The sequence below is a fragment of the Scomber japonicus genome, chromosome 2 (genome assembly GCF_027409825.1).
Source record: "Scomber japonicus isolate fScoJap1 chromosome 2, fScoJap1.pri, whole genome shotgun sequence".
NCBI lineage: Eukaryota > Metazoa > Chordata > Actinopteri > Scombriformes > Scombridae > Scomber > Scomber japonicus.
The window spans coordinates 23,541,721-23,559,275 of record NC_070579.1 but is presented as its reverse complement, the minus strand read 5'-3'; the positions used below and the strand labels follow the sequence as shown (position 1 = coordinate 23,559,275).

The following is a 17,555-nucleotide window of genomic DNA, read 5'->3' as shown; positions in this document are numbered from 1 at the left end:
GAATGTATATAATTTAGGGCATGTTGATGGTAATACAATAATTTATTATACTGTCATATCAATAAGAAATATAAAAACTGAGTTTATTAATATAATTTAAACAAGACCTGTTGTAAAGCTGTTTAAGCTGTTAGGATGAAGTTAGACCTTTTCATTTTATGATTTATTCTTTCTCCTGTCATCCTCCTTTTTAATTTAAGTTTTAATACATCAAAAAATAAAATAAAATGAGAGATCTTTGTGTCTTTAACACAACATCTTCTTCTACTCTCTTTGCTGCTATTCAGAGACCAGTAAGGACAAATTGAATGTGTCTTAACTAAAGAGTCCTCACCATGCAGGATGTGGCTTTAAATAAATTAATGTCATGATCTTTTTTGCAGCATGTCTTATACAAATGTCAGCCCCTAGGCATTTATTTGCATACATGGGATTAATACCACTAATTTAGTTTAGGTTATTGCTCATTAGAGCTATTGACACTGTGGAAAAACAGGCCCAAATTACGGTTGTTAAAATAAAACATATGCAAATATGGCCCGCAGACAGAAAGCTGACTATGATCTCCGCATGAAGGTGAGAATAACCTGTGTGAAAACGTCCATGCGTCAGGCAACATTAATAATATGCAAAAACCTGAGGAGAGCTGCACGCTTTTTTGCACATTTATGTGAATGCTTGCTTTCACTGAGGTCACACTTTACGCTGTTTTTTTTTTTTTTTTTTTTACAAATGATCTCCACTACAAGTTCAGCTTCTTTTAATTACAAGTTGAGTTTTACAAGTCCACTTTTAGGATTCATTTTGACCCTTTTTTCTTGGAGTAGGCCGCACGAGCGAAGCGTGCAAAGAGGAACGGTTTACTCTGGTGAGGTGGAGAGACACTTTACAGTCAAATATATCTGATATTTAAACAATATTTACTGTTATAAACAAGACATTTTGTTTATTTAACATAAAAATAGTTAGTAACTTACAAACAGGCAGTTAGAAGCGACGTCCGTTAAGATGTAGGCAGAGGAAGACATCATAACTAAAGTTACACCGGTGTCGAGCAGGTTCAAATTTGCCGGTGACCATGGTGATTTCTAATAATTAATACGAGGAGCTTGATTTTTATGTATCTTTACAAATTGAGGGTACACACATTTAAGCTGAAGGACAGGCCTCAGAGAGTGTTTTTTGCTGCGTGTCCCTTTTTTGTTAGAAAGGGAAACAGAACTTGTAACTCCCTCAGCTAAACCTCTGAGGCTTTATTTCAGTGGTGTTTAGATAGCAAATAACGTTAATCAAAAGAGCTTGACAGCAGGACCTGGCCTGTGTTTAAAACCTGAAATTGGTGCCCTTATGCATTTTTAGGCCCCATTTTTACAGCGCTCTAGCAACTTCCATGCCTTTTTAACCGTGGGGCATTTAGGATATTTTCTCAAATTAGCTGCTAACGTCTGTAGTCAGCCTACATGACAAATTGGTGTAATTGGAGAATTTGCCTAAACACTGGTTTTTAATCTGTGTTTGATTGTATAATACCACCAAAATCATGAATGCAACAATTTCAGGGTTTTTTTTTTTTTTTTAATAGCCTATGTTTCTTTTGTCTGCGTGTTTGGCAGTTGGTGCTGCTTCAAGCTTGGCCTTTTTTAATAAAACCTGTGGCGGTGTTCATTTCTTTCCTGCTCTTTTAGTTGTAGCTCTCAGGGCAGAAGGGGAGATTTTCTTGCCCAGCCTGGCGAACAAAGGTCGTCATTTTCTGAAAGACAGAGCATGGCATGCAGAGATAAGATGAGCTGTCGCTCAAATTATTGCAGAGCTGATACGTACAGACTCCAGAGGCCGAGGCCTGAAAAACTGCCACCTCCCGTTCTGCCCCGAAGAACTCTGGGCAAACAAGAGAAACCTTCTTTAATGATCTACAGGAAATGTGGGTTTTAAAATGTCAAAAAAATGACACATTAAATAGTAGGGTGCCACACAGACTCATTTCTTGGCCAAAATCATAAAAAGATCTTGCCTTAGCTGCAAATTGTGCACAGACCTCAAAGCCTGTGTTATGCTGTCGTGTATAATTTTGCATTTGGTCCAGTTTATGTTCATAATAGGCTTGGCAATGGATTTAAATAAGTGATTTTAAAAACAGGGATTTTTTGCAAGGATTACACATTTCATACAAATAGTATTTGCTTAATAATACAGATTAATTTGTTGTATCAATAAGGCTCTTTCATTTTTTTTTCATCCTTTGTTATATAAAGAGTTAAAAAGAGTTATGTTGCTGAAAAAATGTTGCAGGGCTGGAACTACAAAAGCAAATGTGTTGCGAGTTTGAATGGACAAAAGGGAGGTTTGGATTTCGCTGATAGTAATCTTGGTTATTATCATTTTGCCTGTCAGTAATGCCATGATGATATTACAGGAAGTGACAGCAATACTTGGCACACACCACTAGTTTTCTTTGTGTCCCATTCATCAAAAAATGTAGATCTCTTCAGTCTTTTCAAATAAGTGACAAGCACACCTCTGTCATTATTCCCCAAAAACAAACACACACATCATCTTTAATTCCATCTCCTCATGTTCCTGTTACCCATATTTTTTTCCTTCTTGCCTCCGCCATCTTCTCTCATTCCTACATTTTTCTCGTGTTCAGCATGGCAGTGTGAGGCAGGCGTATGTTAGCATGAACAATCGGCACCCGGCCCGACTCGGCCTGGTCCAGATGGGGTCTGCACCCAACCCCCCCACCCCTCAGCAGTAGCAGTGACAAGCCAGTCAGTCAGCCAGGCTAGCCAGCTAGCTACCCACCCTGGTAGCCAAACAGTCATTCACCCAGCCAGCCTAACAGCCAGCTTGCCAGCCAGTCAGTGGACCAGCTAGTCATCCAGGCTGCGGCTTCTCTGTCAGACACTGACAGAGGGAGCAGGCCAGGCTATATCTGATGGTCCTGGGAGCCAACCAGAGGACTCTGGCCTTTGTAGAGCGTTCACACAGACAGCCTGTCCCATTGCACAGCAGGGGGCTTCAACCCACAATCAAATGGCCGGGCCCTCAACTTTGCCACATGACAAGTTAGCTTTTTGTGGCTGCCCGATGCCGAGATTCCAGTTTTGACAATGTCTCTATAATTCCTGTGAGCCCCATGGACTAAATCACGTAAATTGGACGGCATAAACGACCAAATGTGTTCATTTTCTGTTATTTGGAAGGATGACATTTCAAAGCACTGTCCTTGCTTATTTCATTAAGCCATCACGGAGATATTATTGTTCATATTATATTGAATTGATTGGTGGTGGAAGCCTTTGTCTCTGAGATATTTTTCCCATGGTGCACTGGGCACAGCTTGGCCCTCTGAGGTCATGTGGGTCAGTCAATGTGGATGAGACAAAGTGCTTGCCAGGGCAGCTATACAGTGCTGTTCCCTCACTTTCTGCTGCTGTTCAGTCCCAATTATGTCTATTATGTCTCATTGTGTAGTTCATAATGCAACACGATGAAAATATGGGCAATTTACCGGCTTCTATAGGAAACTATAATTCTATTCATTACTACAAAGACCAGCATATCTGATTGTGAACGCATTAGATTAATCTCTGTGAATTATAATAAATAGTATAGTTTAGCAGTATAGTTTACGGCACTTTTACAGTTTTTAATATCCACTTGCCTCAGTAAACAGCTCAGCATGTTTAGGCTACTTACACAGAGCTGTCCACCACAGCATTTTCTGTCGTCATTGTCCATTGAATCCAGTCTCTTAGCGGCAAACGAGAATGCCGTCTAATTTGGTAACAGAAACTTTTAATGTGTTTCTGTGTCTGTGCTGTTGGGGCTATTAAAGTGGAGTAACAAAAAAAAAAAAAAGAGTGAAGGGGCCAGTTTGGATGTGAGAGTGCATTTTGAAACAGGAGACCATGTTTTTGGATGGTATTTTTTGTTGGGGGGAGGCGGGTGGGTGGTGGTTGAGGTGGGGGGGGGGGGGGGGGGGGGGTTGGGGAGGGGGGGGTGGGGGTAACGGGCATTTTCTTCTTCCCCCTCCTCTCTTTGTTTGTGTGGTAAATCCAGGAGCAGCTGCTGGTCTCAGGGTCTAGTGGGATTTTGGGCCTGTGTTTTCTCATGCCATCCCATGCCAAGGTGGTGTAACGCGAGCAGAGAGAGAGCGAGAGAGGATGTGTTTCTGGAGGGGGGAGGGCGGGGGGATGCAGTTGGAGAGCGAGCTGGTTTGTTGGGATGGCTGTGACCACGCTGGTGACGAAGGCAGCGAGGGGGGTACATGCGGGGGTTTTAGAAGGCGGGTGCTGTCTGGATTGGATGCATGTAAAATTAATATCCTCTGGACTTTGCCTTTGCACTAGATTGGAACTTGTCTATTTGGCTAATGACGCGCCTTCTGCCTGCACCACACACAATCCCTGTCAATCCCCCCTCCGTCCTCCTCCTCCTCCTCCTCCTCCTCTTTCTTTCTCTCCACTACCAGCCACCAACCATCCACTTGCCCCCCTCCCTCCCTCCCTCCCTCCCCCCCCCAAACCTCTTTTGCTTCTCCCTCTGCCATCTCTCTCTTCCCTCCCTTTCAGCGCTGGGAGCGTGCGTATTGGCTGGGCTGTTTGAGACTCGGTGCCAAATAGGTGGGCCCTCTGCGTGTTGGCACAGACTCAGTCAATGGTTAGAGAAGGAAAGTGGAGAGGAAGAGAGAAAGAGAGAGACAGAGTTGGAGAGAAAGAGGGGGAAAAAAGAAGCTGCACTCGGGTTTGCCAGCGGTCGTGCACACTCTTCCAACATTGATTCGGTCCTCTTGTTTTGTTTTTTTTTTTCTTCTTCTTCTTCTCCTCCGTCCGCACCCCCCTTGTCCAGCTCTCTCTCTCTCTCTCCGTGAGTCTTATGCAGATCCTACAGAATTGAACCAATAGCACGCGTCGCTTTGCCAAGCAATTTTTTTTTTTTTTGTTTTCTCATCAAGATATTTTTTTCTACATATTTTTTGCAAACAAACAAAGAGGCTTGTTTAAAGTTTTTGACAGTTTTATTCATTTTGCTGCATTTGCTGTATTACTTTGTTTGTGCACGTCTAGTTCTTTTTTTATCCTTTCAGACAGAGAGATTACTGAACTTCTCTACACTCTCCTTCTGTTGTGCTCTTAAACAGCACCTCTCCTGCAGCTCCTGCTACAGTACCTCCTGTGTTCCTGTGCTGGTATTACACTGCGCCCCCTTGGCTTGTCTCCTCTTTCTCAGCTTTTTTACCCCCTGCTGCTTTTATTGGACAGTTTCTCAGCTTCTCTTTTTTGCTTATTTTTTTCCCTCAGTCTTTTGTTTTCTAATATACGCAGCATTACTCCAGCGCATTTTTTTGACGCAACAGTCCAGTTTCTGTACTCGTGGTGCATTTTAAGTTTCTTTGCAATCGGCGGGGTGAATTTATGATGAGAGAGCAAAATGGTAACTACCATGTTATTCCTGTTTTATCCACATATGCTTTGTAGTGACTCCTGTCGTTAGGTCAGTTTGAGTTATGTTATTTATGGACAAAATTTTATTTTAATTTTACTTTTTAATTAGACTCTTTTAATTTTAATAATCTGAATTTTGGTATGTGAGTTCTCTCAAATTATGTTAGTGTTTTATGTATAATTTGTTATAGTTTATGCAGTCAGTCTACATTATGTTATTATAAATGTTACATCTTTTTTCTTTCTAGATATAGATATAAAATGTTTATTTATTTTTGAATTTTTAGAATTAATACTTTTTTCTAGAAATAATGCTGTTTTTGTTTTAGCGTTTAGCGTGGTAATACTTTAACCAGCACATTTTTTTGTATTTATTTATTTAGGCAGGCCATGATATTTACACTAATATCATTTTAGGAAACCTTCAGACTACATACTTCATTTCCCTTTCTCATGTCTTACCTCAGTGTTTCAGTATTGTGTTCAGTGTTTTGTAAAGTGTGTCTTTCAATGTGATGTGTATGTGTTAGGTAGAGAGTGCGCATCTTTCTCTCTCTCTCTCTCTCTCTCTCTCTCTCTCTCTCTCTCTGTGTCTGTCTCTCTCTCTTTCTCTCTCTCTCTCGGCGCCTCTCGCTCATTCTCTCCCTCCGCTGACACAGAGCAGGCGCCGCTCCTCCATGCTGCGCGCCGGTGCTAACTGCCTCTCCTCTCTCTTCCCTTCCTCACCCCCACTCCCTCTCTCCCCATCCTTCTCTCCCCCATTCTCCCCCTCTCTCTCCACTGCCTCCTCCTGCTTCCCCCCCTCCTCCCTGTCCTCCTCCACAATCCCCCCATCCTCCTCCCTCATTCAGGATGAATTCCACCCCTTCATCGAGGCCCTGCTGCCCCATGTCCGCGCCTTCGCCTACACCTGGTTCAACCTGCAGGCCCGCAAGCGCAAATACTTCAAGAAGCACGAGAAGCGCATGTCCAAGGAGGAAGAGCGCGCAGTGAAGGATGAGCTGTTGGGGGAGAAGCCAGAGATCAAGCAGAAGTGGGCCTCGCGCCTGCTGGCCAAGCTCCGCAAGGACATCCGGCCCGAGTTCCGTGAGGACTTTGTGCTCACCATCACGGGGAAAAAGCCCCCCTGCTGCGTGCTGTCCAACCCCGACCAGAAGGGCAAGATCCGTCGCATCGACTGCCTGCGCCAGGCCGACAAGGTGTGGCGGCTGGACCTGGTGATGGTCATCCTGTTCAAGGGCAGCCCCCTAGAGAGCACGGACGGGGAACGGCTGGTCAAGTCACCACAGTGCACCAACCCTGGCCTGTGCGTCCAGCCGCACCACATCGGTGTGTCCGTCAAGGAGCTGGACCTCTACCTGGCCTACTTCGTCCACACGCCAGGTATGTGGCCAATGAATACTTGTCATTAGGGAGGGGGCACTGCCAACACACGCGTACATAAATACTTGTCATACATGCCAGGGTGCATGGGCCTATAAATGTACACACACATTTGAATAATCACACACATACACACAAAGAAGCACAAGGGCTCACCTAAACACATGCTTGTGTGACACATAATGAAACACAAAGGGGATGACATTAATTCAAATTACAAAAATAAATATCAAATAATATAAGTTTCAAAAACACAGTAAAAAGGTGTTTCTAATTTAGAAGGGAATTAAAATTAGAACTAAGCTATCCAATAATAGTAAATGAAAATGATGAATTCAGGAAAGTTATTTAACAAATTCAGTGAAATAAATTCCCCTGAACAAACAAAATGAAAATTATGTCTTGTTTTTGTTGTCTTCCTAAACAGCAAATAGTTTTGCTTTTCAGATTTTTAAAATTTTTTAGTCTTTTCTTCTGTATTTTGGTGTTTGTTTACATTTCAACATACTATCAACAGTAATAAAAAAGAATATGTGAGTGTGTGTCAAGGGCATTCGGCCAGTGTGCTCTGGCAAGTACGTGTTCGTTTTTCTGAGCGAGGCATTTGCGGCTTCAAATGAGCATGTATTTTGTGTTTTTTATAGGAAGGAATTTGCATGTCTGTGTGTAAGTGCTTTTATGAGATGATCACCACTGTCAAATTGTGTGTTTTTGTGTGATGAGTGAGAGCTGTTTATAAAATTGTACTCAGTCTGTTGAAGTATATGTGTCACGATAAGGCCATTGTAGCCAGGGATCGTCATTTGGCCACAGCCCAGGTTATATGTGTGTGTGTGTGTGAGTGTGTGTGTGTGTGTGTGTGTGAGCAGAGCCGTGAGTCTCCTGCTCTCAGGCCGCAGGCTGCTGCCGCCTTCACCGTCTGCCTGAACGCTAGCACCACGTTGGACCTGGCTGCCAAACACACACTCGCACACAAAACGCCAGTGCTCACAGACAGCCAATACTATTGCAGCCACCTTCACACCCATACACACACATACAAACACAGCTAAATAAAGATACACACATTCAGTTAAAAAAGAGGAGAAAAAAAGAAAGAAAAACAACTCTGTCATCTTTATGGCGCACTTTCACACGCAGAGCCAAACACGGTTTTAGTCACGAGTGCGTACACACACCCACACATCACGCACACTCGGCCAAGGACTATCATAGATACAGTTTGATACAGCCAAACATTGTTGTATCTCAGCCACCATCGTGGATACACACACATCCTCACACGGCCAAACATCTCTCGCTGTAGCCTCCAGTGCGTGTACACACACACAGCCAAAACACTGGCTGTGTTATCTTTTTTTTCCCCACATAGCAAAAAACACTGTCACAGCAACCACACACACACACACACACACACACACACACACACACACATACACACACGAAACACATTTCACAGCCAAATCCTCCAAACACACACTACTTCACCATTTGCTGGCTACATATACATACAAACACAGGCTCATGACCTAATATTATCTCAGCTGGAATTTTCTGGAAATTTCAAATAGTGACTCAACCAACTTCACACACACATACACACACACACACCCAACATACCCTATAGTAGTTGCTGCCCAAACACACACATACACATACACACACACACACTCTCTCTCGCTGTCTAGGCAGAACTCTTATAGTAGCCGCTAACATGAGTGTAGCCAAATGCTATCACAGCCGTCCCCCAGTCTCTCTCTCTTTCTCTCTCTCTCTCTCTCTGAGTCATACACACACAAAATCTCAGTCCAGGCCAAACACCTCATGCGGCCCGAGCCAAACCCTGGCAGCAGCTCCAGCTTCACTCTGTTGGTCTGTCTGTGGCGGTGATAAACCGTAGGCAGCGGGCAGTCATGACGTTGACTGAGGAAATCTACATTACTGTTTCATTAGTATCTCTTTTAGTAGTTTTTATTTGTATTTTATTTTTTCTGAATACGATTGTTAAATTTTTTTTTCCAGTGGCATTATAAGTGATAAAGTGCTGCAAAAAAAAAGAAAAGTGTTTTTATATTGTGTTGTGGATTTTTGATCAGTGAGTTTGAGTGTGTTTAGGATTCATATCAGTGGAGCTTGTGTTTGCTCAGTTTCAAATTAATTATGAAAAATATGGCATCGTAAAAACATTTTTCATGTCAGTTATACTCTTCTGTTATACTTCATTATAGCATTGTATTTATTTATAGTTTTTGCTTATGATATTGTGTTCAGAAAATCAGGTTGCAATTTAAATCGTACTCCTAGTCTAGAAGGCTGCTTTACCATGGCACAGCTTTAGTTGTGGAGGTGAAATGATCATAATGGTGTATTTTAATGTAGCCAGAAAAATTGATTTTCACCTGAGTTTCTTTCATAACTTTCTGAAAAGGCAAAATGTTTTTCCCATTATTGAAGATACAGAAACAAAATGCAGTCCACTATATAGCCATAAATATTTTATGTGAAGCATTTTGTAAGACTTTAATTTTCAAAATGATGAGTGGAGGTATGATTGAAAATACCTTTTTTTATGATAAGGATTCATGCACAGCAAAAAGTGAAAAGATATTCAGCTTTTTTCTTTTTTTCCATACTCTGAGGCTGCATACACAAAATATAAATGTGTGATAAGTGACTAATTTCAACACCTCTAGTTGTTGACTTTCCAGTGTGCTTGTTTGCACTCATCTCTACAGTACTTTGGTTTACAGCAGTACAGTAAAACACAGCTGCTGGGAAAGGCTGCCCAGTACACTGCCCATTCATAATGTTGACTTGCTTCTCTCTTATCTTCGAACACGGTGTCTGTACTTTTATCTGCCTCCAAAAAGCACTCAAAGATTCCTGGAAGGAGAGAAAATTTGGGGTGGACAGAGGGAGAGACAAAGGGCAAACCACTGTCTGCAGATCTGCCCAAAGGTCACTAGTGTGGCCGCACTTGGCTCTAGTTTACTTTAAAGTTGTTGACGTCTATTTGTGAGAAAACAAGCATGAAGGCCTGTATTTGTCTGTCACATTAATTCATTACAGTGATGTGCCGTTGTGTTTTTTGCCTCAGTCGCGCAATGAATGACAAGATGTGCTCATTGTTTGTTTTTGTTTGGTTTGCGTTTTGTCGGGCTTTAGCATCTCTGTCTTTCCTGCTCCTCTTTGATCCCGTGCACACTTTTGTTTTGTCTCCTTAAACATCGCCCTCATTGTTGCTCTCACAGAGGTAAAGCCTCTGCTGATCTCTTTTGTTTATATTGTAGAAGACAGGGAGAGAGAGAGGGAGAGAGAGAGAGAGCGCATTGGAAAGGAGAAGAGGCTGCGATAGTGATTGTTCTGTTTGGCAGCGCCCGAGCCCCGTTGGTGTGGGAAGAAGAGAAAGACGTCTTGTGTTTTGTTTATGACAGAGTGGCAAAAGCTGCCACGGGGAATCTCTGGGCTTGCCGTCAGGCTTTCTCAGGCTGTTCTGGAGCCAGCCAGCCTTTGAGATCCTCTCTGTTACGGAGCGTAACACACCGCAGCCGTAACAGAACAAACCACGCTGCCACAATACACAACCTTCTCCCCGTTTTCCAGGCACCTCAGATAAAGGGCAACAAACCAGACACAGCAACTTGTCTTTGAACATTGTAACTGAAATACTGGCAGAGAATAGACGAGAGGAGCAGAGGAGAGTAGTTGTGGTGCTGTACACTCAGTAGTGCCTTATTTTTAGAGTTTTATTAAGAGTGAGTGACTGGTATTATAATGGAGATAGTGATCTCTTGGCCCGGAAGTGCCAAAGGTCTGCCAGAGCAGCACACACTGGCAGGGTCCCTTTGGAATGATAACCCATGAATGAAGTGTATTGCATCGGCTTGCTTCACAGTACCAGTTTTGTTGTAATTCCCATTTACTGCTTCTATCTTACTTCATCTGAGGAGAAGTCATTTAGCTGCATTTCATAATGTGTTTGATTTGATTTATAACCTTTGTGCTGTTTTAGCTTTAACTCAGCACATTTATGATTTATTCAACTTTGGAAAAATAGATTAAAAAAAAAAAAACATTTGTCAGGTCCAAAGTTAGCTCATTGCACTTAGTCATACTTTGGATCTCAGTCTTACTCTTTTTTTTTTTTTTTTTTAACTTTTCTTTCTTTTTTTGCGCTGTAAGTGTGATCATGAAAAGATGTTTCAAATGTGTTTCCAATCAAAAGTGCAGTACAGGAAATTTGCAGTCACTCCGAGGGAGGTGTGAAATGTGCTCACCGTGCCATTTCTGCCATGACCGCTCCACACTCCACGCTCTGCAGTGCCAGATCCCGCCTCCCTCTCGCTATAGCAGTCATGCCTTGGACGGCGCTGTGAGAAAGCCCAGAGAAACACTAACTCTGCGGCCAGCCCCCCCGGCCAACTCAGTGACCACAGGAAGGATTCACAAATAAAAACCCTACTTGTGTTCATCACCGGGGAAAACTCCCTGAGTATTTTGAATTTATAGGGGACCAGAAAAGAAGTGTGGGAGAAAGAGGAGGGAAAAGTAGAAATAGGAGAGGGAGAGTAAGAGAGAGACAGAGAGACACTCTGACAGTCATGGCTGAAATGATGAATGGCTCACGATGTGTTAAAAGTTGACGGGATACTCTGATGGATTTCACAGGTTCCCACTGCTCCGTGGCTCAGTTGTTGTTTTTTTTCCAGTGAAAATAATCTGTTGTTAATTACTTCCTGGATCTCCACGCCGGCTCCCATGACATCACAAGGGTTGAGTGGACTGTCCTTGTGTGTAAGTGTTTTTGTTTGTGTCTGTGTGTATGCGCAGCTTAGGTGGACCCTCAGCAGTGAAGGAAGTTTTGATTGAATGAAATCTCGACACTGAGGGAGTCAGTCAGGTCTGAGGCGTTTGTATTGTGTGTTGTGGGAACCGGGCCCATGCTGGCTAAGAAAAGCTCTCCACATGCAGAGTGGCTTTGGCATCAGTAAATGTTCACTGATGGCTCTAGTTTAGCAGGGCCCGCGTCTTCTTTTGCACATCTCTGTCTTTAGGTCTGGCTTCAGGGGCACATTGAGGTGGCTACATATCAAATCTGAAGGGTTAAGATAGAGGGAGAGCCCCGTCACATTAGAGAGACAGGGTGAGAGGGAGTCTTCTCACACTATTCTTGGCTTTGGAAAAAAGTCTGTGTATTTGGATAGCTAATGGTATCAGGCTAGCCAAAGCCCTGTTGTGTGCTCATTCGCTCCAAAACATGTACACACACACAGAGACGCAAGGCTAACATTGGGGTGTCACAGACGTACATAGATTGGTCCAAAACCACAGGGTCTACGTTTATCTCATGAGACCATGATGACACAAGCAGACTCGAGGGAAAATGAAAAAAACATGAGAAAGGAGAGTCAAAGACAATGTTGTTATGTTTGGTCTCCCATTAAATTGACCAGTGAAAACTGGCATGCTCTACGATATGGTGCCATTGTCCTAGAAACGACTCCCTGCTTTTTTGGTTTTTACATAACGATCATAAGCCTCAGTTTCTTTGGCCGTGTCTGACTAGGGAGAGAGTAAAACCCCTGAACATTGCTGGTCTACCCGCATCTGTTTCCTTTTGTGTGAAGAGTTTTAGCGTTGGGAGATATGCGGTAAACAGATTATTCCAGTGAAAATATGAGGCCATCATTGTGGTGGAACAGACAAATGAGGCAGTTTGTGCTATTTGGCTCTTTTATCATATTTTCTCTGATCCCCGCTTTCTTTTGAATGAATTCAGCTGTCATATTTTTCCCTTTTCTCCTCCCTCAGGAGAAGCTCTCTCTTTTAAAGGCAATGCAGGTAGAAAAGCAGAAGAATTTTTACTAGTCGTTTTTTGATTCAAGATAGAAGAAATGAATCTTATACGTATTGCACATGTTTTCTTCATTACCAATGGTATAAACTTTTTTTTTTCCTTTGTGGTATTCTACTTACATACAGAATTTATCATTTAGAATTACAGCTACCTTGTTTGTGTAGTAATTTATATTTCCCTGAAGTAAAGGTTACATTAATCACTGTCAGATATGAAGTTACCAAATATATTTTTTATCTATATGTAAACCCATGTGAGTTAAATTTCATTTGTGGAAAGGTCTTATTTATCCTGATTATTATTATCATTATTTTTATAATTTAAAAAAATAATAATGTAATAATTGATGACTATTTTAGTGTGATAATACTGAGGTCTGTGGAAAGGTATTTATATAAATGCATGCAATTTTTCATTTTGTTTAAGGGAAAAAAGGGTGTTTTTTCACATGCTGCTGAACTCAGACTAATACCTACTGTTGACATTTAATTACACATTAAAACACATTAACGATTGTCAAATAAAAATGGGTGTAGGCTAAGCTAAGCACGCAGTGATAAAAACGGGCATTCTTTACTTTAGCTGAGTGGGCTTTTTTAATGTTTTTTATTTGGAAAAAAACTAGAGAGAGCAAGAAAGGGGGAGAAAGAAAGGGAGAGAAAGGAAAAGGAGAAAAGAAAAGAAAGAGGTTATTGAAAAAGGAGAGTCAGAAGCAGCGAGGGGGTGGTATTGTCTGTATTAATACTGTGTCTTCCCAGTGCCGGGTCTCTTTTCAGGCTTTTGTAGCGGCGCCAACCATGAAATGTGTCTGTCCCCAAAAACCATATACCCACTCAGGAGGGTTTCCCGACCTCGGAGAGACAGATAGGAGGAGGAGGAGGAGGAGAAGGAGCAGGAGAAAGAGTGCAGTGGGCAATGCTCACTATCAGGCAGGCCAGCCAGAAAGGAGGGAGAGCCAGGGAACATGGCTTATTCACCGGGCTGCACTCACAGCGAGGCCCTGGCATCGGCTGCTAAGTCTGGCTAACGATGCTATTCAGCACCCCACAGCCATAGCCATGCTAGAATGAGAGTCACAATACATTTGAAATCCTAAAAAAAAAATCACTTTTCTTTTTTGGTCTTTTTATTCAGTTTTTATTATAGTGTTAATTTGTCCTGTAAGAAGTGGCTGTGCTTAGTTATTGTTGCTGAATGAAGAGATTTAGAAAAGTTAAATAAAAATAACCTGTTTTATTTTGCACATGTAGGTTGAAGAATAAAGTAATTATTATGTAGGCGAGTTTAGCGCACTGAAGGAGTCTGATGTTCAGAAAGTGAGAGGAGTTGTGAGAGGAGTTGTGTCGGCGGCCGTTTTTGGCACGATGCTATCTCTCTGTATGGAAGACGCCAAATTTTCATACACAATCCCTGCCAACCTCCTCCCTCTGATCCTCGCTTTCTTCTCTTTTCTTTTCTTTTCTTTCTTCCACTTGTTCCCCTTTTCTTTTATTCCTCTTTAGGGTTCAAATGAATGCCCTCCCCTAGCCTCATTAGCACCCCGGACTCCTGTTTGCAGCTACAGAAAAATGTATAATAACTTGTAAGCACAAACATTTTAGCGCTCAATAGGACCATTATCCTTGTTTTTTTTTATGAAAGCAGGCATCATGGGGCTGTAAGCCTTGACTGTGAGTTTTTTTTTCTTTTTTTAATTCTCTGATGTTTCTTTCATTAACTCTGCAAAGATGTTTTGTCACCAGCCGTTCACTTGATATATCTTCACAAAGACCTTTTCAACAAAATCTTTACATTTCATATTTTATGACTTTTTTTTGTAGATAAAATGTTTTCAATAGGATCATTTTTATATTGATTTTTATATGGGTTGTAAATTTTGATTGCATTCTAGTTTTTCTTTTGTCTTTGCATACATTTACTGCCATAGATTTATTCAGAGCATAACAAATTATAGCTGAATAAGTGACTTAATTTTTCAGGATAAAACATTTCTCATACATACATAAACATGGCTGATTTGTACTTGATTATGAATGTCCGTTCTTCACTTTAAAAGTGTTTGAGCTTTTTTTGTGGCACTCGTCCTCCTTGAGAGACAACCTTCATCAGGGCATCGTTTGGTGTTCATTACACCGTGAGAAGGAGAGCAGTTTAGAGAGGACAGAAAGTGGGGTGGGGGGTAGCGGCGAATGAGTGAACTAGCTGAGAAGCACAACAGAATGCAGAGAATCAAATTTGGCATGCGTCTGTGTAAGCGAGTAAGCTTCAAATCAGTTTGGACACAGATCTAGGACACTAGACGGAGAGAAGAAAGCAGGATGAAATGGGATAGGGAACGACATGGGATTGGGGGGAGGAGGGGTGGGGGGGGTAGTGTGTATATGTGTATGTGTGTTTAGCGGATGGGGGGGGTGTAGTAGTTAAGAAGAGGATGAGATAGAGGGGGGTAGATGGGTGAGGTTGTGGGGGTGAGGAGGGTGGGGGGTGTTTGGTAGAGTGTCCCTCAATGACGACTTGAAAAACAGGCCGGTAAATGAATGGAGTGGCAGTAAACAAGGCTCGGCGCTTTATCAAAAGACTCCATTCATCTGTGAACAGGAGAGTCTCTCTTTTCTCTGAGGAGACAGAGAAACGTTGACGAGAGGACGGCGCTTGTTTAGATAACAGGATGAGTTTGGAGTGGAATGGCGTTAGTGTGTGTGTGTGTGTGTGTGTGTATGTGTACTGTGCGCGCGTGTGTGTGTGTGTGCTGATGTTTGTGTGAGTTTGGAGGGGGTGCAGAGCAGGTGGGAGGTGGACACAGTCTTAACGAGTGGGGTAAGGTGGGGGTAGAGATAGTGTGTTTTTGTTTGTTCTTTATCACTAGCTTGGATTCAGTGAAGGAGTGTTTTTGGGGGGTTAGAATAGTGGGATAGGCCGATGACAGTATGTGCTTGTGTGTCGGGGTACAAAGCGGTGTAGGGGGTGGTGTGCTTTTGGCAAGGCTTATGAGTGTGTATACACAGGCGTGCATGTGTGTGTGTGAGAGAGTGCATATGTGCATATGTCTCTGTCTGCTCATTATACATGGTTATTTTTTCCAGGCCGAGTGCTATGCTCTATTTTGCATGATTTACAGTCCTACGAGCCAAGCAGCAGGTCTTTTTTACGAGAGCTAGAGTTTGGAAGGAGCAGAGTCTTGGGGTCTCAGGGACACTGCGGTGAACCGGCCACAGCAAGGTGCCGTGCATTGCTCACTGCTTCAGCTGCTCATAATTCAGCACGTCAGCCTGTCGACCAATGGAGCCAGGTGTAAACTAAGTGCTAAAAAGTTAATTTACGCATTTATGTCACGCAAACTTTTTAATTAAGAGGAAGTGAATTTATGGAAATAAAGATCAGGATTAAGTCACCTCTAACCACTTAGTGAATTCTGGCTGAAAGAGTAGGGTAGAGAAGCCAAAGCAGAGTGGCGTCTTTCAAAAGCTTCAATGTATCTGGTGTTTAATTATGTCGCACTTTAATGTGAATGTTAACAATTCTTACTCCTTTTTAACCTGCCTGTAATTGTTAAAGAGCCCACTTGTTTATAGCAGTGGCCTTGCAGAGTAAGATATGAGATGTGCATCTGTCACTTTTAATTCGAATGAACTGACAGCTGAGTTTCATTCCTTTTACTTCCAGCTTCAGAGTGAAAGAAGACACATAATGCGTTCATCTTGTCATTCAATGCAAAGAGTCCCTTTTTTAAAGCCCTTTGTGTAGGTTATCAGCAGCATCCAGCACACATACTCTCCCAGTTTCTCTGTTGCTGCCTGTCTTTTATAGGTTATCAATGATGTGACTTCACTGTCCTTCCATTAATATATCTCTATCTAAAGGTATTTTATTTTGACTCTTTAAGAATAAAAGGATTGATGTTAAGGTTGCGGTGACACTCAGAAAGCCATCTTTCCCTCTATGTATCCTCTGTCTTGTTGCCCCAAAGTCCCCCTCCCAACCCCACCGCCTGTTCCCCTCACGTTTATTGGACCCAAATTCGGGTGCCACCATGGCAACCAAGGCTCCCAGGGAACCTTGCTGGGTAGAATCCAAGGTGCCTCCAGGGTGGCACTGACTGGCGTTGTCCGTGTTGATGGGCTGTCGCCACGGCAGGTTGCTACAATAGGGCCAGCCTGTGTCTGGCCTGCCACAGCTGCGTTGGGAGTGCTATCTTTTTAACTTCTGTTAACTAACTACCAGCTAACATGACCTGCCATATCCGGTGACATTAGCCACTGCTTCCACTGCTGCAGGCCTCGGCGACTGCAGCACGGGGGAAGCAGGGGAAGCATTTCACCAGTATGCATATTGATGTGGCATGGCTGGGTGCCCAGTCCTCCCTCCCACATGAGGGAGAGAGAGAGACGAGAGAAAGAGAGGAAGAAAGACAACATAGAGATGCATTTAAAATGCATAATATATGAGCATATATGTTTTTTTGAACAATGCCGTTCTCCTGCTGCGTGTAAATATTGAGCTGCACACATTTGGCTCCGAGTGTCTTGCCAACACATGTGTATGATATTTAAATGTATAATTATGATGTGTATAGCACTGTGCATCTGTTGAGGCAATGCTGTATGGTTTCATGACTGATGCTGAAAACCATCAGCAGACCAAAAGCAGACGAGATGAAATTTATTCATGAGGTTTTATTGTTTTATTGTATTGTATGTTTTTCTAACAAATGCTTTTTTCTTGTGTACGAGTGCATGGCTTCCTGTGTGAAAGTGAATTTATGGTCATCTGCTTCACCCTGTTTATTTGCAATCAAAACAAGCGGGTGATGCACACAGACACACACACACACACACACACACACACACACTCCTCATACTTAATGTGAT

At 42.5% G+C, this 17,555-nt stretch overlaps 1 protein-coding gene across 10 annotated transcripts in view; it reads left to right on the top strand.

Moving 5' to 3' along the window:
- Positions 1-17,555, top strand: part of LOC128368113 (nuclear factor 1 X-type-like) — a 109,618-nt gene that overhangs the window by 29,443 nt on the left and 62,620 nt on the right. For 9 of the 10 annotated variants that reach the window (XM_053328876.1, XM_053328924.1, XM_053328932.1 and 6 more), the window contains one exon: positions 6,299-6,830. In XM_053328876.1, the coding sequence (XP_053184851.1) occupies positions 6,299-6,830 (532 nt within the window). Of the gene's footprint in view, positions 1-6,124; positions 6,831-17,555 lie in introns of those variants that run through there. The other variant, XM_053328861.1, reaches the window with a different exon arrangement.